Raw genomic sequence first — 25,322 nt, 5'->3', positions numbered from 1 at the left:
AATCCCTACGAACTTTCTTCAAGGACTCTTTTCTTCTAATCAGGTCCACTACTAGATGATTTGTTCATCTTCTAATTCGCACTAGAAAATTAGAATAAGTTTTTACGTTGGAGATTGAAAACGAGAGGCTTATCATGAGCTGGCTCTTCAGTAGCTGAAAGAGGCTTATCATGAGCTGGCTCTTCAGTTGGAACAAGAACTAAGGCTGATGATGGTTCTGTTCTGTCAGAGGGTGCTTCCTCCAATATTTCCTCGTCATCATCATCTGAATCTCCTTGATAGAGAACCAGTTCTTGATTCATTTCCCAGAACTTGATTTGAGATAGCAGTCCTATGAAATCAGTGTCGAGCTGAGTGATTACAGCTTGATCAGTGTAGGCAGTTGGACTAGTAGGTAAGTAGTTGGTCTTTAGCTTGGAAACAATTTGAGCCAACTTCTTCGCTCTTGTCTGATCAAAAATATAACTTTTCCTCTCCATAGCTTGAGCAATCGAGGCAGCTTTGACTGTCCTGAGCACAAAGGCCTCCAGCTTGATGAATTTGCTTAGTTCGGACTTCTTCCTCAATTGCTTGGCGAAAATTTCAGTGCGGTAGGCTGTCCAAGCATCATAGGACTTAATTTTTGAAGCAGCAAAACTGTTAACCTTTGCCCATACAAGGTCAATATGAGTCTGAATTGGGTTGGTGGGTCTGGACTCTTCAATCAACTTCCCTTTCCCTTTATCAGTACTCAAAAGTGAGGAATTTCCAATCCTGTTCGAGTAGATTCCACCTGCTCTACAAATTTTATGCCTTTAGGTCTAGCAGGTGCCACAACAGTAGGACGAGATATCTGAATCAGAGGAGCTTTGATCCTAACTGATTCCTTTTTGGTACCAATTGAAGCTTCTTGTGGAATGATCTGTAGAGGAACTGCTTCTATAGGCTGCTGATCAGTTGAAGAAATCATTGCATCAATAGGAATGGATACCTCCGAAGTTGTTTTAACCCTTTGGGTTCTTGGTTTCTTCGTAATCTGTGGGGATGGAGTCTTTTCTGACTCAGATGTACTCAACACTAATTTTCTTTTGGCGACCTTCAGTTGACCCAAGGTTTTGGCCTTCTTAACTGATTTAGGAGCTGCTAACTGAGTCCCAATCTCCTGTTTTATTTGCACAAACTGACCAGGAGTTATATCCATTTTGGTTTTGGGTGGCATCGTATTCTTTGCATTGAACACCTTAAATTTCGATGACCTTTCAGAATCATCAGCCACAAATCCCTTGACTTTCAACAGATAACTGATTTGAACAGCAAATCCTTTGGACTGTTTTGAGGACAAAAACATATTCTTCAGAATGGTAAAGATAAGGTGCTTCTAGTTAAGCTTGCGGTCAGCCATAATAGCAGAAATGACTTGAAATTTTTCCAATGTGAGGGCAGCAAATGATCCAGCTTTTGCCAAAAGCCCCTTAGCAACTACATCAGCAAACAACTGAATTTCATGTTTCAGTTCCTTCTTAGGATCGGAAACCTTAATCTTCCGTCCATCAGCAGAGAGAAGAGTTTGCATCTCTTCAATATCAGATGCCTTAACATCCGAAAGTTGTGCCAAACCATCAGAGGGTAAAGAAAATAAATCTCCAAGAGAGTATTCAAAGATGGTCAGCGACTGACCATTGACAGTAGAGATAATGTTACCTTCAGAATCAATCATCCCAGTGGAGTAGAAATCCTGAAGTTCTTTGGGATAAATGTCCTGCGAGGATTGTCCTAAAAATGTTTTAAGTCCAGCAGCTTCAAGTTTCTGAAACACCTTCTTGACTTCAGCATCGCCGAAGGACAAAATGGATCCAAAATTAATGGCCATAGCGTTCAGCATAAAAGCGGGAATTTGGGTTCCCATTGATAACTGAGTGAGTTCCTGAAAGAAAATTCGAAGGATGAAATAGTTCTTGCTCTCAAAAGTTTGTGGATAAATGTAAGGTGAAACTGAATCGAGGCGGGTAATGGTACATATGTACGTGACCATTCAAATTCTGGACACGTGTCAGTCCGTAGAAATTTTGAAAAAGTAGAGTGTGTACGTGTGCTATAAGCGTGTGTACAATTTGAGCGGTTAAAAATGAGTCCACATCATAGACTGAAATTCATCATGAGTTTAGCAGACAGTCACGTCATTGATTTGGAATAAAATAGATTTAATTAGTTAACTTATATGAGAAGATTAGTGAAGTATTCAACTGAACGATCAGTTAGTAAAACTGAGTCCTTTCAGTTGAGAATTCACTAACAACTGTCTTCTCAGTTAACCTCTTAGACCATTATTCCCCCTTAATAAATGCATAAAAAAAATGACAGCAATAGACAGAAATGATTAAAGGAGAGCCTGGTGCTTGGCAGAGTAATCGTCACTTAAAGAAGTGTCCTTTCATTTCCCTCATCTTGGCCTATAAATAAGAGTAAGATGGTTAGTCACAGCTATCTCAGCAAATAATTTCATAGAGAAGAAGAATGGCTGGTGCTGGAAGCTCAAGCGTCTCCCCGTTTTCATTGCAGGCCAGAAAGGAGGCCATAGAGGACGAAGTCTTTTACTCAAGCCTTTCCTACTGGGAGGAGTTGCAGGAGTTGGAGTTCTTGTACTACTCTGGACGGGTCACCACTTTCAAACGGATGGCCCAACTAAGAGAAGTGCGGGAGCACTTAAATGTTCCTGCAGGGGTGGACATCTTCAAGGATGGTCGTCTCTATCAACTCTTTCTTCGGAAGGAGTTGGAGATCCTCCACCGCATCGCTTCCTCCCACAGTTTCTGCAAAACCTCTTCTTCAACACTAGCTGCTTGGTTGAGTATGTGGATAGCTGATGTGAAGGAAATATATGAAAATGTAACCCGCTCGCATTAATAAAATGTTTATTTTGTTTTATCGTCGTTTTCCTTTGTTCCTGCTTGCAATGATCTGTATGAGATACAAACACAAGAACTACTGAAACGCTAACTGACATCAGTTAAAAATTCATATGAATAAGCAACTCAATTAAGTAATCAGTAAGAAGACAGTAAGGCTGACATATGAATTACAAGCAATAATAATTAATTAGGATAAATCAATTAATCCAAGTATATTGCGAAAATGAGAAAACTTAGTCTCAGCCAGTGGTTTGGTGAAGATGTCAGCTGCTTGCTGTTCAGTTGATACGTATTCCAATCTGATGTTCTTCTTTAAAGCATGATCTCTGATGAAGTGATGTCTAACATCTATGTGCTTAGTCCTGGAATGAAGAACTGGATTATACGTAATAGCAATTGTACTCGTGTTGTCACAGAATATTGGCGATTCCTTTGCTTCAACACCATAATCTTTCAGTTGTTGCTGAATCCAGAGCAGTTGGGCACAGCAGCTTCCAGCAGCAAGATATTTTGCTTCAGTTGTGGAAGTTGCTATGGATGTTTGCTTCTTACTGAACCAAGAAATCAGTCTGTCTCCTAGAAACTGACATGATCCACTTGTGCTTTTCCGATCAAGCTTACATCCTGCATAGTCTGCATCTGAATAGCCAACTAAATTGAAAGATGAATCTTTAGAGTACCATAAACCAACATTTTGCGTGCCTTTAAGATATTTCAAGATACGTTTGGCAGCAGAAAAATGTGATTGTTTAGGATTAGCTTGAAATCTTGCACACATACATACAGCAAACACAATATCAGGACGACTAGCAGTTAGTACAGTAATGAACCTATTAAACCTCTGTAAAGCGTCGTCTCAACTGACATCCCCCCTTGATCAATGTCTAATTTAGCTGATGAGCTCATAGGGGTGCTTGCAGCTGAACATGATTCCATGCCAAATTTCTTCAGCAATTCCTTTGTGTATTTAGTTTGACTGATAAAGGTTCCTGAATCCAGTTGTTTCACTTGTAGACCAAGGAAGAATGTTAGTTCACCCATCATGCTCATCTCAAATTTCTCCTGCATTAACTTGGAAAACTTCTCGCATAATTTGGGGTTAGTTGACCCAAAAATAATATCATCAACATAGATTTGAGCAAGTAAGATATGATCATTCTTGGAAAATTTGAACAATGTCTTATCAACTGATCCAACAGAAAAGTCATGATCAGTTAGAAATTTTGAAAGGGTTTCGTACCAAGCTCTTGGAGCTTGTTTAAGACCGTATAAGGCTTTGTTCAAATGATAGACATGATTAGGAAGGTGATGATTGACAAAACCTGAGGGTTGTTCAACGTAGACTTCTTCCTGCAACTGGCCGTTCAGAAATGCACTTTTTACGTCCATTTGGTAGACTTTGAAGTTTTTGAATGAGGCATAGGCTAGGAATATTCTGATTGCCTCCAGTCTTGCAACTGGTGCATAAGTCTCATCGTAATCAATTCCTTCTTCCTGCCTATATCCTTGTGCTACCAACCTTGCTTTATTGCGCACAACTGATCCATCTTCATTTAGTTTGTTCCTGTACACCCAATTTGTACCTATCACAGTTTTTGAGAGTGATCTTGGAACTAAGTTCCAGACATTGTTATGGATAAACTGATTTAGCTCTTCTTGCATTGCATTTATCCAGTTTGAATCGGCAAGAGCTTCATCAGTTTTCTTTGGCTCCAATTGAGACACAAAAGCTGAATGTATAAATAAGTTAATCATTTGATTTCTTGTTCTTACCGGATCAGATGGATTACCTATCACTAATTCTGGAGGATGTGATTTCTTCCATCTAAGTTCAGCATATGTTTCTTCTGTATTAGCAATTTCCTCAGTAGGCAACTGATTGTTTTCAGTTTCAGTTGGAGCTAATTCAGTTGGAAACTGATTCTCATTAGTATGATCTACTAACTGATTGTCAAGATTTGCTTCCAATTCAGCTGATTGATCCAATATTTCAGGTTCAGGTGTTTGGAGGTTGTTTTGATTAAGATGGATATCTTCTTCATCATCATCATCGTCCAAGCTTATATCTGTAAATCTATCAGCTAGCTCAACTGTATCAGTTGGCTTAGAAGTTAGTGTAGACTCATCAAACACAACATGAATAGATTCTTCAACATTCAAAGTATTTTTGTTGAAGACTCTATAGGCTTTACTTACTGAAGAATAGCCAAGAAATATTCTTTCTGCAGATTTAGCGTCAAAGGCTGTTAAATGGGTTTTACCATTGACAAGTATGAAACATCTGCAGCCGAATATTTTGAAGTAAGAAACCACACTTTTTTTTCCATGCCAGATCTCATAAGGTGTTTTCATATGATTCTTATTAATCATTGATCTGTTTTGAGTATAACACGCAGTGTTCACTGCCTCTGCCCAAAACCTTTGAGAGATAGAGGAATCAGCAAGCATTGTTCTAGCAGCCTCTTTGAGGGTCCGATTTCTCCTTTCAGCTACACCATTTTGCTGAGGAGTTCTGGCTGCTGAGAGCTCATGCTTGATTCCGGTATTCTCTAATTAATTTGATTGATAAATTCAGTTCCTCGATCGGACCTGATTCTATCAATTCCAACTGATTTTTCATTTAATAATCTTTTTAAAAGCTTAATCATTTGAGCAGCAGTTTGGTCTTTGGACTTGAGAAATATAACCCAAGTGAATCTTGAAAAATCGTCTACAACCACCAAGGTGTATTTCATTCCCCCTAAGCTCATGACTGGTATATGACCAAATAGATCCATATGTAACAGTTCTAAGCATCGGGAAGAAGATTTACGACCCTTGTTCTTAAAAGAGGATTTGATTTGTTTACCAAACTGACATGCTGAGCAAATTTTGTCTTTGATAAAATCCATTTTGGGCAATCCAGTAACAAGATCGTGGTTACTCAAATATACAATAGATTTGAAATTTAGGTGGTTCAATCTCTTATGCCACAACCCGTTTTTAGAAGATTTTGAGGCAATAAAACATACTGGTGCATAAGGTTGATCATTCCAACTGACTTTGTAAGTGTTTCCACACCTTTTGCCAGTTAGGACGATCTCTTCAGTTGAGTTTTTGACTGAACAAGAATGTTTGTCAAACTGAACTGAGAATCTATTATCGCATAACTGACTAATACTGATCAGATTATACTTGAGATTCTCAACTAATAAAACATCATTAATTGTGAAATTACCATGGATAAGCTTACCCTTACTCACAGTTTTACCTTTAGAGTTATCTCCAAAACTGATGTTTGGTCCAGTGTACTTAGTCAGTTGAGATAATAAATTTGAATCTCCAGTCATGTGGCGTGAACATCCACTGTCCAAATACCATATAGATCCAATGCTTGTACCTATTACCTGCAATCAAACATAAGATAAGATTGTGGTACCCTTTTCTATTTGGGTCCAAAGTTGATTAATCCTTTAGGAATCCAAACTTGGATCAGTCTAACTGACCGTCCAGTTGCTGTATTCTAAATTGTCTTTCTCGGCCTGTGTGTGTGTCATGTATGGTATGTAGAAGATACAGCATGTGATTTGCCCTTTTTCGACTGATTGTTCAGCCAGTATCTTTTCTGAACTGGCATGCTATTATAGTAATTTGAATAGCCACTTGAATGGTTTTTGCTGAAGAATTTTGGTGGCTGACTTCGTGAGTCAGTCACAACTCTTGGACTATAACCAATACCACATCTTTTGCCCTTGCTCATATTATGAGTCGGCTGTTCAATCAGTTTACTCGGCTCAACTTGTTCTTGTACCATAACTGATTTGACAAAGTGAATATATTTCCCTTTGTCCATATTGAGTTTTGGTTGAATATCTTTGGAAGGTATTTCATCCTGGTTACTGAACCCTAAGCCAGTTTTATCAGTAAATGATTTCTGAGAGTTCTGTATATCAGTCAATGCAACGGATGATTTATTCCAAGCCTGAATGAGCTCAGTTTGCTTTGTATTTTCAAGCATTAACTTTTGAATCATTAATTGATTCTTGCTCCTTTCAGTATTGAGTTCGGCAATCTCCCTTTTTGGACTCAACATTTCAACTGATACATCAGTTGTTGTCTTATTGTCAGAGGGATCAGTTTGCCCTACTCTGGCCTTTTCAAATGATAAGGCAAGCTTTTGATATTCACTAACCATGTCATGAAGAGTCGAAATAAGTTCTTCTCTTGTGAAATCAGTTGAACTGAAGTCAAATACCTGTTGGCTGCTTGATTGAATTTCTGTGTCATCAGCCATCAAGCACTTCACTTCTTCCTCATCTTCACTAGAGCTACAAGAGGTTTATGGTTCTGACTCTTCGCTGTCAGTCTCTGCCCATTTGGCTTTGCTATCCTCAGCTAGGAGTACTTCATGCTTCTTTCTGTAAGGCTTCTTATCGTCTTTAGATCTCCTCTTATGCTCATACACTTTCTTCTTTCTTTCAGTCGAAGCTTGACTATCCTTTTTAGGCTTGGGACAGTCAGCAATAAAATGACCAGGTTTGCCACAGTTGTAGCATGCATTGGACTCTTCTCTGGGATTGTTTCTTTGGTACTGCTTCTGAAAATTCCCTTGATTCTTCCTCATGAATCTCCCGAATTTCCTGATGAACAATGACATGGCGTCATTGCTTAATTGATCTGCGGCTTTCTCAACCGAACCAGTTGGTTCTGATCTTACAGCAGCTAAGGCAGTAGTTGCTGCTGGGGTAGATGGTTCTCCTTCTCGAGTTTGCAGTTCAAACTCATATGCTTTTAAGTCAGCAAATAAGTCATGGAGTTCAACTTTGTTCAGATCTTTAGACTCCCTCATAGCCATGGTTTTCACATCCCATTCTTTGGGAAGACCTCTGATAACCTTCAATGCTACTTCTTTATTGGTATACATACACCTTTCCAAGTGCATTCAGTTCGTTGATGATGCAGCTGGTTCTCTCATCATATTCATGCATCGTTTCTCCAATTTTCATTCTGATGTTATCGAACTTTTGTACAGCAATAGATAGCTTGTTTTCTTTGGTTTGTTCATTGCCTTCGCAAAGCTGGATTAATTTCTCCCAAATCTCTTTGGCTGTTTTGCACATCTTGATTTTACTGAACGTCACTTTGTCCAGTGTTTTGTACAATATGTCTTTTGCTACATTATCCAAATTAGCTTTTCTCTTGTCTTCAGCAGTCCATTCATCTTTGGGCTTTTCAATACGGTGAGGTGCCCCATCTGTGATTGCAACTGCTGTGTTGGCTTTCAAAATCTTCATGGGTCCGTCAGTTATAACGTACCACATGTCATCATCCTGTGCAGCTAGATGAGCCTGCATCCTGATCTTCCAATCATCAAAATCTTCTCTGGAGAACATGGGGATCTTGTTGAATGAAGACATAGTGAGCAATTTGAGTATAGATATTCTTTTGAAAGGATATGACTTGCTCTGATACCACTTGAAAGGATCGATGAATCGGGTGAAGAGTGTTTAGAAGGGGGGGTTGAATAAACACTGCTCGATTAAAATAATTCTTCGACAAACTGATTTCAGTTGTATTACAAACTGAATCTAAAATATTCTTTCGGTCAACAACAATCAGTTAAACTGAATAAACAGTTGCGGAAAACTAACTGACTGAAAGATAGAGTATCTAACTTAAAATAATAGCTGAAGGTAATAACAACACAATTTGTTTCTGGATGTTCGGAGACTTGAATAACTCCTACGACACCCCTTCTATCACGCAGATAGGATTTTCACTAAAAGACTTTGATCAAATACAAATCAGTATACTGACCCACTTCAGTTTGGACTTATCACTTTGCCAATACTGAAACTCTTAGCATACAACACTTTTACAGATCGTAACTGATCTTAGCACAATTTATAAATTCTATCAATCTATTACAAAGTGCTATGAAAGCTCAAGAGCGTAGTCTAGAATACTACTGATAAAACTGATAAGCGTGAGCTTGATTTCTGAGTGTGAGCGGATATTTTTGCAGTGTAACAGCAAGTAAGATAACTGAGAATGCGATGCTGCTTCAGCTACTGCCTTCGACTATTTATAGGCTTCACTCTCAACGGTAACATTAAAGATATTTGAATATTCTAACCGTTGATTGCCACGTCGATATATCCTGACAATAATACACTGTTTATTTCTGAAATGCGGCGAGCCACTACTAGTTGCAGATGGCTGTACTATATGTCGTTTGTCGCTTTCAACTGATGACGTGTACAGCTGAGAGATCAGCTAGTAAAGATCAGTTGACGATGAAATATACTTTTGAAGCGATCAGTTGATTGATGACGTGTTCAGTTACGTCGATCAGTTAGTCCAATTCAGTTGCTAGAATCAGTTGGTCAATCTTTTGTCAAACGCCGGAATTTCGTTTCCAACAGAACTCCTTCTCTAACGTACATCTCATACTCTGGCCAGAGATTCCGTGCACTATTATTTCATCAGATCACAAAGGATATCCACACCTGTAGATGAGCGGCGAATCCCCGACTACAATTCACTGGCTCCTATATGTGTCGCAACTGTACCCAACATCGCCACCTGATGACTCTCCTGGAGCCGGTAAACGAGTCAAAGCACAGCCCTAGCATATAGAGCCTTAATGTTGTCCCGGGTCGTAAGGACTAATGGTGTACAATCATAACCACGGACTTATCCTCTCGATGAATGATAACCACTTGGAAAGTTCGAGGGAGAATTGTTTGGTATAATCATCATATGACTACCCATATGCATGTTTGGACATTTCCATGCCCTTACCAAGAAATGCAGTACACAATATCACATATGCTAGTCTGGAGCTCAAGCAACATTTATCCATGTTTTATGCGGCTGAATCGACTAAGAACGAATTTAGAATATGCAGTGTTCACAAATGAGTTTCAACATTGAATTACGATTCATTTGTATTAAAGCATAATCAAGGACTTTATCTATGCAGATTGCATGGATATACAGATAAAGTATAACGAAACCATTAAAAGTTAAATTATATTAAAATAAAGATTGTTTATTTCACTTGAGTCAATAAATTCCCTAGCCAACCGTTGGCTTGCAGGGCATCTACTCTAACAATCTCCCGCTTGCCCTAGAGCCAACTACCCTTAACTTTAATCTCATTGCTTCGCGATGCTTCTGAAACAATGGTCCTGGCAAGGGCTATGTAAGTGGATCAACAACATTATCTCCAGAGGGGACTCTTTCGACTGATATTTCTCATCTTCCCATAATCTCCCGTATGATGTGGAAATTCCTCAGTACATGTTTGGATAGCTGATGAAACCTTGGTTCCTTTGCTTGCGCAATGACACCAGTGTTGTCGCGGTACAACGGGACTGGATCAACTCCATTAGGAATAACACCCAACACTTGGACAAATTTCCTCATCCAAACTGCCTCTTTGGCTGCAACATATGCAACAATGTATTCAGCTTCAGTGGTGGAATCCGCAACGGTGTCTTGCTTGGAACCTTTCCAAGAGACAACCACACCATATAGCATGAATACAAAACCAGATGTCGATTTCGAATCATCTACGTCACATTGGAAGCTAGAAACAGTGTAGCCTTCCGATTTCAATTCTCCACTCCAGAGACCATGAACAAGTTCTTAGTCCTTCTCAAGTACTTAAGAATATCTTTCACGACCTTCCAATGCATTGGACCAGAGTCCGCCTGATATCTGCTTGTAACACTCAAAGCGTAAGAAACATCAAGACGTGTTGATATCATATCATACATGATACTATCAATGGTTGACGCATATGGAATACGTGTCATCATCTCTATCTCTTCATCAGTTTTGAGACACATAGTTTTAGATAGAGTAACACCATGACACATTGGTAAATATCCTCTCTTGGACTCTTCCATAAAGAATCGCTTTATAATGGTATCGATATAGGTGGCTTGGGTGACTCCTAGCATCCATTTTTATCTATCTCTATAGATTTGTATCCACAATACATATGATGCTTCACCCATGTCTTTCATGTAGAATTTACTTGCTAACCATACTTTAGTTGATTGCAATAATCCTACATCATTCCCAATGAGCAGGATATCATCAACATAAAGTACTAGGAATGTCACTGCACTCCTATTAACTTTCTTGTACAAGCATGGTTCCTCAGGATTCTTGGCAAAACCAAAATTTTTGATAGTGCTATCAAATCTGAGGTTCCAACTCCTTGACGCCTGCTCGAGACCATATATTGATCTCTGAAGTTTGCATACCTTATGCTCACTTCCTACTTATGTGTATTTCTCAGGTTGAGACAAATAAATTTCTTCTTTGACATCTCTATTGAGGAATGCAGTCTTTACATTCATTTGTCATATCACATAGTCATACCATGCTGCTATGGCTAATAGTATTCTAATGAACTTAAACATAGTAACTGATGAAAAAGTTTCCTCATAGTCAACTCCTTGTCTTTGAGTATAACCTTTTGCAACCAGTCTTGCTTTGAAGGTCAATACTTTCCCATCCGCCCCGTGCTTTCTTTTTTAGATCATTTGCATCCTATGGGAACGATTCCCTCATGTGGATCCAGTAATGTCCAGACTTGATTTGGATATATAGAGTCCATTTCTGACTGCATGGCTTCAAGCCATTTGGTTGAATCAGTATCAGATATTGCTTCTTTGAAATTCATTGAAGCACATCCAACACAAGACTCATCATGGCCTTGTTCATGAATAAGCGTATATCTTGCAGGTGGCCTAATAACTGTATCAGGCCTCCTAGGATCTTGTACTTCAACTACTGGTTGTTGGAGATTAGGTTCAACTATTATAATTGAGGGAGTATCTTGAATTTCTTCAAGTTCTATCATCTTGAATTTTCTATCAAATAGAAAATCCCTTTCCAAAAAGGTGGCATTTCTTGAAACAAACATTTTGCTTCATTGGGATGATAGAAATAATATCCAACAGAATTTTTTGGATATCCTACAAAGTAGCACAAAGTGGATCTACTATCCAATTTGTCTCTCACTGTCTGGTTCACGTAAGCAGGACATCCCTATATTCTCATGTAAAAATATTTGGAAGTTTTTCTCATCCATATCTCATATGGTGTTTTGTCCTTACTTTAGTATGGACATTATTCAACAACAGTGCCGCAGTTTCAAGCGTAAAGCCCCAAAACAATGTAGTCAATTCAGTAAATCCCGTCATAGATCGAACCATGTCCAACAAGGTTTGATTACGACGTTCAGAAACACCATTCAATTGTGGTGTTGATGGTGGAGTCCACTATGAGAGAATCTCATTCTCTTTTAAATAACCCAAAAATTAATCACTTAAGTATTCTCCACTTCGATCAGATCGAAGTGCCTTAATACTTCTTTCTAGCTAATTTTTTACTTCAGATCTGAACTATTTGAACTTTTCAAATGCTTCAGATTTGTGTTCATCAAACAAATATACCCATACCTCGTATGGTCATCAGTAAAGATAATGAAGTAGGATTGCCCATATATTGTTCTAACACTTAGCGGGCCACAAATGTCTGTGTGGATCAAATCCAATAGACCATGCGTACGTTTCACGTTTCCATTGAATGGAGTCTTTGCCATTTTTTCTTTTAGACAGGACTTACAAGTAGGTAAAGAATTTATGTCTAACAAGTCAAACATGCCTTCTCCCATTAGTTTGTGCATCCTTCTTTGGGAAATGTGACATAGTCTAGCGTGCCATATTTGTGCGGGATTTGGATCATCTAACTTTCTTTTGTTTGTTGTTGAAATCATGTTTACTTGGACATTCACTTATCATTTTCCAAACATTTTTTGGCCCAGATAATTTCTTATGTTCATTCTTCTTGCAGTGAAACAAATATGTTCCGAGTTATCGGGCTTTGTGGGCCCTTTAAGTGTTCTTCGGAGTTTACCTCTTATTGGGTTTGTTTTTCCTTGTGAGGGGTAGAACATTTCTTTCCCTTTATCTTGTGGGCCATTTTTCGTTCCTAACAAGAAGCCCAACTAGGAAACATAATTTTCCTATTTTATGGTAGCTTCATAAGTCATATGCATGTTGATTAGCTCTTCAAGGCTATCATCAATCTTATTCAAATTGAAGTTCACCATAAACCCGTCAAATGAGGAAGAGAATGACAACAAATTGATGTCATGAAGTAACTCGTTAGGAATCACCTATTTCAGGCTCACCACTTTCTCATTAAACCCAATCATATGTACACCACGCTCATGGGCCAGAGCCCCATCTTGCATTTGTGTAGTCATGAGCTTTTAAAAGTGATGTGTATCACTGTACGAGTTTTATACACCATGCAACTCTTGCGTGTGTATTTGAATGTCAGCAGCATTCAACATTTCCTCAAATTGTCCCTACAGTTCATTTGACATAGAAGCGAGCACATTACACTTTAGCTTGCACGCTATGGTCCCACCATCTTGCATGCATTGTCAGTTCAGCAAGACTGACATTTGTGTGTATGTCATTTTCTCCGAATTTAGAACAATTTTTCCAACCAGTCTTGAAAATTAGATTCGGTTAGCTTGTTAAGAAAAAAAATGGATTACATGACAAAATCGAAAATATATTGATAATGGTTGCTGATTATTTTAAAATAATTTTAAGATATAAAATATGGATTTTTATTTTATAATCCACTCCCACTATTTTGACATTTTCACCACCCTTTGATGAAAAAAGGAAATCGTATTTCCTTAGTGGGCACGTAGAGTCCAATTAGCCAATTATAATCCCGAATAATATCAGCCAATTATAATTTCTAAAAGGTAGAATCCAATTGTATCCCTATGCAACTCCCGCGTGTTTTGCTTCACGTTTAATAAAGACCCAATAATATAACGCCGTTTATTTTCGCGTGTCAAACCGACCCATCAATATTGAATTGTAGTAGACGGTCGCCATGAGTTCTCCCGATAATATGAGCCGAAGTCATGAGAGTTCCACTCAATTCACATAATATGTCCGGTGGAAGTCACAACTTACCGATGCTAGGACTCCCCAATAATATGAGCTAGACACTGTCTGCGAGTAACGATCAACATGCAACCACGATTGATGGAAGGCAAGGAAAAATTAAACTCTTTTAGTTTTTACTTTTACGGTTTGATATAAATTTCGAATCATATTCAAAATAAGGGATTTCAATTTTAAAATTGTGTCATCATTTTAATTTTAAAATCACGTGCCACGAGTTTGTATGTTTGCCGGATTCATGCAACTATATTATTTAATAATATACATACATGCATACTACTATATATCGCACATATTATAATATGACATTCAACAATAAATAAGGATGATCGATCGCCAACACTATTAGATCCATGTAAGCCAAACATGGATTCAAGTCCAAAACCTAGGTGAATGCAGGGATGCAAATACAACTATTACAAGAGCTTCCAATATTTTGCATGTCTTCATCTCGTTCGTCGGGCCCACCATCTTCTAGACTTGATCTCCCACTATTTATAATAATTACATTTAAATAGCCATGTCACATAAGGAATACATCTCATGAGGGTGGGAACGGGTCATAAACCAGGCCCATTTTAATAATATCAAATATTAACAAAACAAATAAAATAGTAAAATATCCTAACATACACCTAACACATTGTTCAAGGCTCTCGATCATCCTTCATACATTTAATATTAAATATTAACATCAATTAATTAAACAAATTTAATTAACTGATAAATCATACATCTAATAATTTTATTACTAACCACCACAATTATTAAAGAATTTAATAAATTAAATAAACATCTTTATTTAATTTTCAATTAAATCAATGGTTCAGGGATACAGCTAGCCATGGGTTCACAACTCTTTGTGATTCAGGACATAATCCTTTATTCGGGCTTACCCTAGTTAGCCTCATTCTTTTCATCAACACCTTGATCAAGAATGTCAGAACTCATTTCTGATTGCACCCATCGGATCATGGTAAGAGCGTCTAGTAGCATCGCCCCATGATCCCCTAGGTATCACTGATAGTGCCTACAATAACCAACCGATTATGATTAACGTATGGTACGGTCCCTTCATCTCATATATCCCGATCGAATCTGCAACCATTGGTTCATCGAGGGTTGCATATTAATTCGATAACTATGTGATAACTATAATATTGGCATCGCGTGTACTATTTGAGAATTCCTTCTCCAACGTACATCTCATACTCTGACCAGAGATTCCATGGAATATTATTTCATCAGATCACACAGGATATTCACACCTGTAGGTGAGCGGTGAATCCCCGCCTACAATTCACTGGCTTATAGAGCCTGATGACTCTCCTGGAGCCGGTAAACGAGTCAAAGTACAGCCCTAGCATATAGAGCCTCAGTGTTGTCTCGGGTCGTAAGGACTAATGGTGTACAATCATAACCACGGACTTATCCTTTCGATGAATGATAACCACTTGGAAAGTCCGAGTGAGGGTTGTTCGGTATAATCATCATATGACTGTCTATCTGCATGTTTGGACATTTCCATGCCCTTACCAAGAAACGCAGTACACAACATCACAGATGCTAATCTCGAGCTCAAGCGACCTTTATCCATGTTTTAGGCGGCTGAATCGACTAGGAACGAATTTAGAATATGCAGTGTTTACAAATGAATTTCAACATCGAATTACGATTCATTTGTATTAAAGCATAATCAAGGACTTTATCTATGCTGATTGCATGGGTATAGAGATAAAGTATAACGAAACCATTAAAAGTTAAATTATATTAAAATAAAGATTGTTTATTTCACTTGAGTCAATAAATTCCCTAGTCAACCGTTAACTTGCAGGGCATCTAATCTAACACTCCGCACTTAAATACTATATGAAAATATGTCGGGACAAATGATAAAATTTGAAAAATCTACCTTATCATTCAGCCGGAACACTAGTAGTGGGATCGTGGATCTGATAAAACCGAGCTCACAATACCCGTGGATGGGGGTCATGAAGTGTACTTGGGGCCGGCTTCCAAATTTTTCTTTGTGGAGTTAAAGGTTCGGTTTAGCTATTTGACAGAGAAAGTGGCCAAAAATATTAAAAGTTGGGAAAATAAAACTTTCTTTAAAGGCGGGGGTTTTCTAAGCGATCCCCATGTAGCTATGTCATGTTTTCGAATACCCAAAATGCATGGGAGGCATGGGCTTTACGAAGCTTGAAATTTCAACAAAGCTTTTCTTGCAAAGCAAACATGGCGCATGATAACCAATCCGATTTCTCTAAGCGCGCGAGTCCTCAAATCAATATTATGGAGGCTGCATTGAGTCATAATCTGTTTTATATACGGGGATCGCTACTGTGGAGTAGGGAAGTATTGAAAGATGGGCTGATTTGGTTGATTGAAAACGGAGCTTCAGTAATGATATATAATGATAAATGCGTACCAAGTTTCCAAAGCAATCTTGGAAAAATACTCTCCAACGAAGCCGATAAAACTTTGGTCCAGACCCTAACTTCGAATGGCAGTTGGTAAATAAGCACCATAAATGACAATTTTCAATCCTTTGTAACATCTGAAATCATAGCGATTCCCTTACCACATTTTAGTAGAGTGGGTTCCTGGTTTTGGAGATGTGATTTGAAAGGTAAATACTCAGTGCGAGAATATGGATATCAATTGGGAATGGGACTATATACTCCCCCGGAGAATCAATCCAAAGTAGTAACAAGGTTGTGGCGGATGTTGTTATGGTCTCTATCCCTAGACGATCCTATTTGGTCAAATACTTAGCGACAAACTCTTGTGTTCCTTTCATTACACTATTTCTGAACAAGGTCCTAGATAACAAGCCTAAATTATCCCGAAAGTTTGTATTTACTGGGGGACATTGTTCCATGACTCAATCTGATCAACGGCTTGGAATCTATTGACTCACCATGTTTTAGTTTCATGTCGTTGCCCTATCTCCAAGTGTGAGAGAAAAACATCGAGCCATGCACTTTTCTCATGCATTACGAGTAAATATAGTTGGAAACGAACGGAGTTTTATTTGATCAGCTAATAAAGTCGCATATATATGTACTAGAAAATTTTTCTATTTCTTCTACACTTTTTTGTGGGTCTCCGATAATTTTTCTGTTCGACTAACAAAACTTGTATATGACGATTTTCATTCTTAATAAAATCTACAAGTTTTCTGGAAAAAAAATGATATGTAGAATTTATGGGGTTTTAACGATCATTTTTGGACGAGGAAAGATGTCGTTATTTAAATTTTGGTAAGGATTTGGATAAGATTAAGCTAGTTTTGGATTGTAGTGAATTTACCGTAATATATAAATCTGACGTGTCTTTCAGATTGCCACATCGATTTACCTGTGATTTTTTACACTTCCTGCCCGCCCACAATATAATATACTTCAGCCCGTTGGGTCAGTGTTCCAAAGCCCAAACAATACTTGAATCTGGACTCATCTGTTGCTGCCCATTGCATGTGGAGATTCTTGTTCTATTCCACTAATATCAATTCGAGAACTTGGATGAAATTATCTTATACTCATAAATTATGGAGTGCCAGTGACCAAAATACACACAACGCGTGTGGATAATAAATTATAATTACTAAAATGACATATTTTAAAATAACTTAAATAAATTATCATAGAATCCAGTTATAAGTGTATAAGCAATTATATTTTCTTAAATAATATATTCTTTTTATTGAATTACTTAATGCTATGCTGAATGATATAATTAATTGATGTTTAATTAAAAAATTATGATGTATTATTTTTATACACAAAAACTCTTGTGAAAGACGATATCCACGGGTCAATTTGTAGTAAGGATGTTCTATTTGGATCACAATTTTTTTATTATAAATATGAATATGGTCGATATGTCTCATGAATAAAAATCTGTAAAATCGTCTTACAAGATATCAAGTCATTTTTAATTGATTTAGATCGTGTTTTTAATTCTTATCATATAATAAAAATAGTAGGCAAAAGTGGACTATTTCTTAAAAAAAACACACAAATTTATGGGAGAATTGCAATCAATTAGTCAAATCTCCATCAAAGGAGAATCTGTGCCAAATGATAATTCTTAAAGAAAGGTGTCAAAAAACCTAATTGTTGGACAGTCGAACATTATGCAAGTCAGAGTAGTTCTCTTATGAGATGTTCTCACGAATTTTTTTCTGTAAGATGAGTCAATCATACCGATATTCACAATAAAAAATAATACTTTTAGCATAAAAAGTAATAATTTTTCATAGATAACCCAAATAAAACATACGTCTCACAAAATACAACATGTGAGATCGTCTCACACAGGTTTTTATCTGCAAATAAAATGACTTTATTCCAAACAATGAAAGAATTCATATTAGCCAATAAACTATCAAATTAGAAAAACACGTAAAACTTAACGACACATTCCACTGAATTTGTATAGGAAAATAGAAATATTCCTTGGAATAAAACCTAATTACCTAACCATTGATAAAATAAACCAGCTTGTTAGATCATATTCCATGCCTGAATTCCAGATTCTTCGACATCACATTGAATTGACAATAACCTTTTAAATCTAATAAAAAACTTAACATTTGGAAAATAAAATTTAATTTCATAAGATGAATTTTTAATTTTTTTTTTTAAGCATTTATGAGAAACGGGTAATTTGGGAAAGAGAATTTGGGATATTATAATAATCGTAAAAATATTGTCCTATTATTTATGTTCCATTTAAACAATGGACCTGCGCACACTGGATCCAACCCTTACATACCAAGGAATATTCCAGTTTCATTCTAAAGATTTCCAAATCCACGTTGCGATATTGTATTCGTGCGTGTGTCACACGATATCATTGTGAGAGTGACTTCATAGGTATGCTGAGTTCTTCGGTATTGTCTTTTGGAGAAGGCGAAAGGCCACCACATTTTTCACAACATTCCGCCAAGGACGACCCAAACCATACGCGGTGCTAACTGGAGTGTATGTCACGCTCCTAACGAGAGATTCTCCCAGCTGCAAAACGTTTTTGGATCCTTAACAGTATATTACGAAAAGTGAATAATATATCAAAATTATATATATATAATATTAAATTACGTATTGGCCCTTCCAATAAACTATATATTGGATTATGCCACCAATATATATATATACATACACCGGTATTTATAAATTTTTCAAAATTTTGTAAATAATCTTTGGAGTTAATAAAATTTATGAAAGAGATAATGAGTAAATTCATTTATGTAATTTCTTAAATTATATTTTTATTCTTATATAAAATAATAATGCAACTATATTAAAAATATTTAAAATGTTAAAAATAATATTATAATTTTATTAACATATATTTGTATGATATACTTTATTAAATAAAAAACGGGAAAAATTTATGTGAGACGATTTCACGGGTCGTATTTGTGAGACGGATCTCTTATTTGGGTTATCCATAAAAAATATTATTTTTTATGCTAAGGGTATTACTTTTTATCGTGAATATGAGTAGGGTTGACCCGTCTCACAAACTAAGATCTGTGAGGGAGTCTCACATTAAATAGGAGGAAAGATAAAGAGAGGAGACAGCTCACCTCGAACTTATCCAAACAATAATAATAAATGCGACAGAATCGATACCCCGAATATTCAAACCCCTTCACGCTTTCTCTCTCTACAAATCTCAAAATCAAAGATTCACCAGCACGCGACGGCCCGACCTCGACATTTCCCCTCTCCCCCCTCGTTTTCTCCTGACCTCAATTCTTGTTAAACAAACAAATCAATTTTGGAATTACTTTCTTCTTTTTTCCCCTCAAACTAACTCATAATTTCCTTTTATTATTATTTTATATTTATATAATTATCCTCAAAAAAATTTATATTTATAAATATAATTTAAAATTTTGGAATATTTTTTATCCAATAATTATAACTTGACCTTATATAATATATATATATATATATACAGCATAAATTTCATTTTCCAAAATCAGACCAAACCGATGCTTCTCATTTCCCTAACATTCCCACAGAATATTAATTTCCCGAAGTTTAAAAATAACAAAAGTAGAAAGAATTAGTTTTGATGTTTAAATTTTGATTAAAAAAACTAATAAATAAAGCATATATATCAAAATTCAAAATTTCTCACATCTCAATTATGAAAATTGAATTATCACATTCTTGCACAACTAATCTGTAACCACACGCGGTCTTTTTTTTTTGCTCTTTTTTTTCAGACTAAGATTATTCCTTTTCTTGATTCCACTCTAGATCCTTTTATTCTCGTCTCCTCATTCGGATCTCTCTATGTCTATGCTATGACAATTTAAGGGTAAAAAAACGTCCTTATCTTCGCCCCATATAATCTCTCTTCGCCCTGGTCCCAAATCCTTAAACCATTTCTTCTTGTAATGATTTCATAACCGAGCCAAATAAGGGCTGTAAGGTAAGAATTTAACAGGGTACAGTGAAGAAAATTGGACAGAAATGATCATCAACACCTTAGATCACAGTGATTTTTCAGAGAAAATGCAGAGATTTCAAGATTATATACAAGCTTTACAGGAAGAGCGTGACAAGATTCAAGTTTTTCGACGTGAGCTGCCTCTCTGTTTTGAGCTTGTTACACAAGGTATCATATCATACTGTTTATAGTTTTTTAACCATTTTTTTACTCTTCATTTTTTTGAATTTCTTTTGGTTGGTTTTGGGCTTATTTTATATTGGTAATTTGTAGCAATTGAGACATGCAAACATCAGTTCTCTGGGACGACGACAGAGTGTAATTTACGCGGGCAATCTGAATGTTCCGAGCAGACATCGTGTCCGGTTTTTGAAGAGTTTATTCCATTAAAGAGGGCCTCGTCTCTTTCTGATGGTGAAGAACAAGAATCCCAGAAGCAAAATAAGGATTTAGGTGATATCAGTAATACAGATGGTGAGAAGAATGGTAATGAGAAGAATTCCAAGAAATCAGACTGGCTTAGATCTGTTCAGCTTTGGAATCAGACCCCAGATCCATCTTCAAAAGAGGTGATTTCCCGGAATATTATTGCATTTTTTTAGTTTCCATTTTGGATTTTTGCTAATTTCGAAGATTTTTGGGAGTTTAGGATTCACCAAGAAAGGTGGTGGTTACGGAGGTGAAGAGAAATGGCGGTGCATTTCAACCGTTTAAGAAGGAGAAAAGTTTAGGCACTAGCGGAACTCCAACTGCTCCTACGCAAGTGCCAAAGAATAAGTCACCGCCACCGGCATCCGCCAGTTCCACGGCGGACACCGGTGGCAGAAATAAGAAGGAAGATAAAGAAGGGGAGTCTCTAAGAAAAGCAAGGAGGTGTTGGTCGCCGGAATTACACAGAAGATTTGTGCAATCCCTTCATCAACTTGGTGGTTCCCAAGGTATCTATATGTCATGCATACTGCAACTTAGCTATAAAATCAGATTAAGTATGTAATATCGATCCACGATTGAATATGTTGTCATTGATTGGATTTTGCAGTTGCTACACCTAAACAGATAAGGGAGTTGATGAAGGTTGATGGGCTCACAAATGATGAGGTTAAAAGTCATTTACAGGTTTGTGAACATTAAAAGTTGTTTTTACCTTTCATTTCATGATAATGCAAATTTCTTGATGTATCTTGACAAATTAAGTGGATGCGGTGAAAGTTTATGTTGGTTGCCAATGGGAATAGCATCATCTTGGATTGATATTAAATGGTTTAGGTGTAGAATCTTTCATTTGAAGCCATGACTTTTGTGGTCGTAATGTGAATAAGAATATTGCGATGGGATCGACCATGTCAAATTCATTAGATTTATTTAGTCTTGAGAAAGAAGATTGTCGTAGCTTTAATTTATTCCAACTTTTAGGCCGTATTCTAACATGTTTTCGGGGGAAAATTCCTCTCCTTGTATACATACATACTCCCTCTTGGAATGTTCGTAGAAAGATCAAGTCAATCACATACTTTAATAATATTTTTGTGGAATTATCTGAAATTTACCCCATTCCGAATAACTCGTTTTCGATCACTTTTCAGAAGTATCGATTGCACACAAGAAGACATAGTCCTTCGAATCAAAACAACAATAACGCGCAACAAACACCTCAGTTTGTGGTAGTGGGAGGAATATGGGTGCCACCGGAATATGCTGCTGCCATGGCTACGACCACTACATCCGGGGATGCTCCCACTACGCCTGCCGGAATATACGCCCCAGTTGCCTCCCTGGCACAACCCTTTCGAGAAGCATCAGCTTCCCCGAAACAAAGGCAATTACACTCCGGTGACAGTGGCAGCCATAGTGGTGAAGGTGGGGTTCATTCCCATTCCCCGGCCACCTCGTCCTCCACGCATACGACCACCGCCTCGCCGTCTTACTGATTTTTGTGAAAATGAAGGAACATTCGCAATGACAACGCAGTTAATATAGTGTTTTTGTTTAATCATAGAGTTACAAAGGCTGATTTTTTCCGATCATTTTCTTGCATCAGTGTGCTTGTTTGTTTTGTATCTGATGACTTTGGAGGCTTGTTTTTGATAGTGACAGTCAAATTGATCAAACATGGATGGAGCTTCCCTATGTGCTGGTTATATTTAGGATTATTACGATTAAAAAGATAGATTAAAGAAACTAATAGCAGCCTGACTATATTATAAAAACTTCCATTCTCCTATGAATTTTGCCCATTCAATAGAGGATTGATACGCCGTATCATTCATTTTTCTTTAAATAAAACATTCAAAAACTTGAGGCAACCAGCCATAAAATGCTGTGCTACGCCGAGCGGCAGATATGACAATGATAAGAGGACTTTGCGTGGGGCTCTCGTATCATAGTTGTCTTATATTGATTAGATAAAATATACTGGAGTTGTATATATGAACATGAACAATCATCTTCCTTGTACTAGTTTTTGGGATTGAGTTAGGTCCAGATTTTAATTTTATCATGTTATCAGAGCTCAGGTTTCACTATGTTGGATCGGACATAGGTGAGCCATTTCACTTGTAAACTTCACGTTCCATATATTCATTAATAGCGTAAGGTGGTGTGTTAGTTGTCCAACATCAGATAAAATCTATAAGAGGTATATATATATATATATATATTGAGTTTATTTTTTATATTGAGTTAGGTACAAGTTTCAATCTTAACACATATCTGTCGAGTGAACTACGTACAATCGAATATCGCATACCTTAAAACCATATCATCGACTTCTAAGCTGCGTAAACTAGGATATTTTTAATATTTTTATTTCGACAAAAAGTCCACCAAATTTCGAGACAAGATTCAGGTTAAAACACATAGTTCCATACAAATATGTGAATAATTCGATGCTGGGTTGATTTATTCCAACTTGTGGAATCAAGTATTCCTTCAAAAGAAGTTTCGTGTCAAAATACCATGTGTATAAAACCAGAGGATGGGACCATTACCAATGAAGGGAATCGACCTTTCTTTACTATTCTAGATGTATCATTTCTCCCCGCTTATTCATGCCCCTTGGACGAATAAAAAGTATTCTTACAGAATACTTTATGTTAACAATTGTAGTATATAATAAAATTATGTTAACAATTGTAGTATATAATAAAATAATAATAATTCATTAAAATATCATGACGATATATTTCTTCATAGAATATAATAGAATTTTTTTTACAACTATTTGTGTTAATCACAATTTATGACAAGATATTGAATTTATCTTATAATATTGTTGAGATGTAATAATTACGATCAAATTGTGACATTATTATTAGAATATTTCATGTTCGCAATCTTGATTTTGATGTTAACAAAACCTGTTATTGTGTTTCTAACATATTTACTCAAGTGTGAAGTTGCAAACACAAGAAATAAGCTGAAACTGAATTCTGCACAAACTGAATTTATGGCAAGCTTTGGTGTTTTGATGATATCTCTCAACTGGATAGTCCAAATGACATTCAGCCAATTGGAATTATCAGAACACTTAATTTGGAACAAGTTGTATTCCAAGTCAGTTGAGCAAATTCGGATGTTATCGTGGTCTAACGGATCGCTGAGTTACCGAACTGATTGCACGAAAACAGCAATCAGTTGGGTATGAGCAGTTGCGGTATTTTGGTCATATCTCTCAGCTCGGTTATCGAAACTAAGCGATTCAGTATGCGTTGGAAATATAAGACGATGATCTACAAATCATCTTCAGAAGTCAAAGTCTGAATCGAAGCTTAAGATTCTGATAAATGACGATGAAGTTACTGGTTTTGCACAAACTGAAATCAGCTAGACTGATTTCATCACACCAGCTGAAACTGAACTGAACTAGTTGAGCTGAACCAGACCAGCTGAAGACCAGTTGAATCAGATCAGTTGAACTGAACCAACTTAACTGAATCAGACAAGCTGAAGACCAGTTGAACCAGGCCAGCTGAACTAAACCAAACCAGTTGAATCGAACCAGCATCTGACCAACTGAACTGAACCGAACCAGCATCTGACCAACTGAACTGAACCAACTGCTGACCAGTTGAATTGAACGACCAGTTGAGTTGACCAGAGTTGACCAGTCAGGAAAATGCACAGCAAGACGAATTTGACCGTTGCAATTTCAGAAACAGTACATAAACTTTCCAAACGGTCATATTCTTGTGTCTAACGTATATATCATTGTTAGGGCTTATACATACAACATCTTGAAGATCAAACAAGAGCTTTTGAAGGGGATTAAAAGCATGGCTAGTTAGCATGAAGAAATCAGCTAGTTGAGAGCACAAGCCCTTGTGTGAGGATACATTTGAGATGTGCATTGTAAATGATAAATTCCTCACACACAATCACTCACACATATACAAGAGAGTTGAACTTCAAAGTTTAGTTGAGTGAGTCTTGCACAAAGACAATAAACTTGTGTATGTAGTCTTTGCATATAAGACATTAAACAATATGCTGATTTTGAGGTGCTGCTTATAATCTTGAGTGCTAGGAGTTCAGTTTAGGCAGTGGGTAAGTCCTAGCTGAATGGGTTTGTACAAAGAGTTATATAAATCAATGTCTTCTAGTGAATCTTTCTCAAGGGGAAAAAAGGGCGACGTAGGTTTATTTGAAGTCTCCGAACATCTATAAACAAATTCGTGTCTATTTGTTTATCGCATTTACTTATCATTTTCATTGTTTTAAAGAAGTATTATTGAAACATTTTATATGTTCTTCAAATACTAAAATATTGTATACCAAGTGTTTAATAAAATGCTTCAACTAAAATATTTTTACTCATTCAACTTGCATATATTTTAAATGGTTTACAAAATATTTAATCGATTTCTACGAAGGATTATTTCGAGTATTTTTCGCTTTGTTTGAACACCAAAATCGATTTAATTCATCGATGTTCAATATCTCAAGAACCGAGCTATTGTAGTTCAACTGT

General features: G+C 36.8%; 1 protein-coding gene across 1 annotated transcript; it reads left to right on the top strand.

Moving 5' to 3' along the window:
- The first annotated feature begins 20,107 nt into the window (after nucleotides 1-20,107).
- Nucleotides 20,108-22,483, top strand: LOC140808046 (transcription factor HHO3-like). The gene is made up of 5 exons (XM_073165047.1): nucleotides 20,108-20,524; nucleotides 20,630-20,925; nucleotides 21,006-21,294; nucleotides 21,396-21,472; nucleotides 21,940-22,483. The coding sequence occupies exons 1-5, from the start codon at nucleotides 20,380-20,382 to the stop codon at nucleotides 22,282-22,284; spliced, it is 1,152 nt and encodes a 383-aa protein (XP_073021148.1). The 5' UTR covers nucleotides 20,108-20,379; the 3' UTR covers nucleotides 22,285-22,483.
- The last annotated feature ends 2,839 nt before the right edge of the window (nucleotides 22,484-25,322 follow it).

Source organism: Primulina eburnea, chromosome 12 (genome assembly GCF_022965805.1).
Source record: "Primulina eburnea isolate SZY01 chromosome 12, ASM2296580v1, whole genome shotgun sequence".
NCBI classification, from domain to species: Eukaryota; Viridiplantae; Streptophyta; class Magnoliopsida; order Lamiales; family Gesneriaceae; genus Primulina; species Primulina eburnea.
This window is presented reverse-complemented; position numbering and strand designations above follow the sequence as displayed.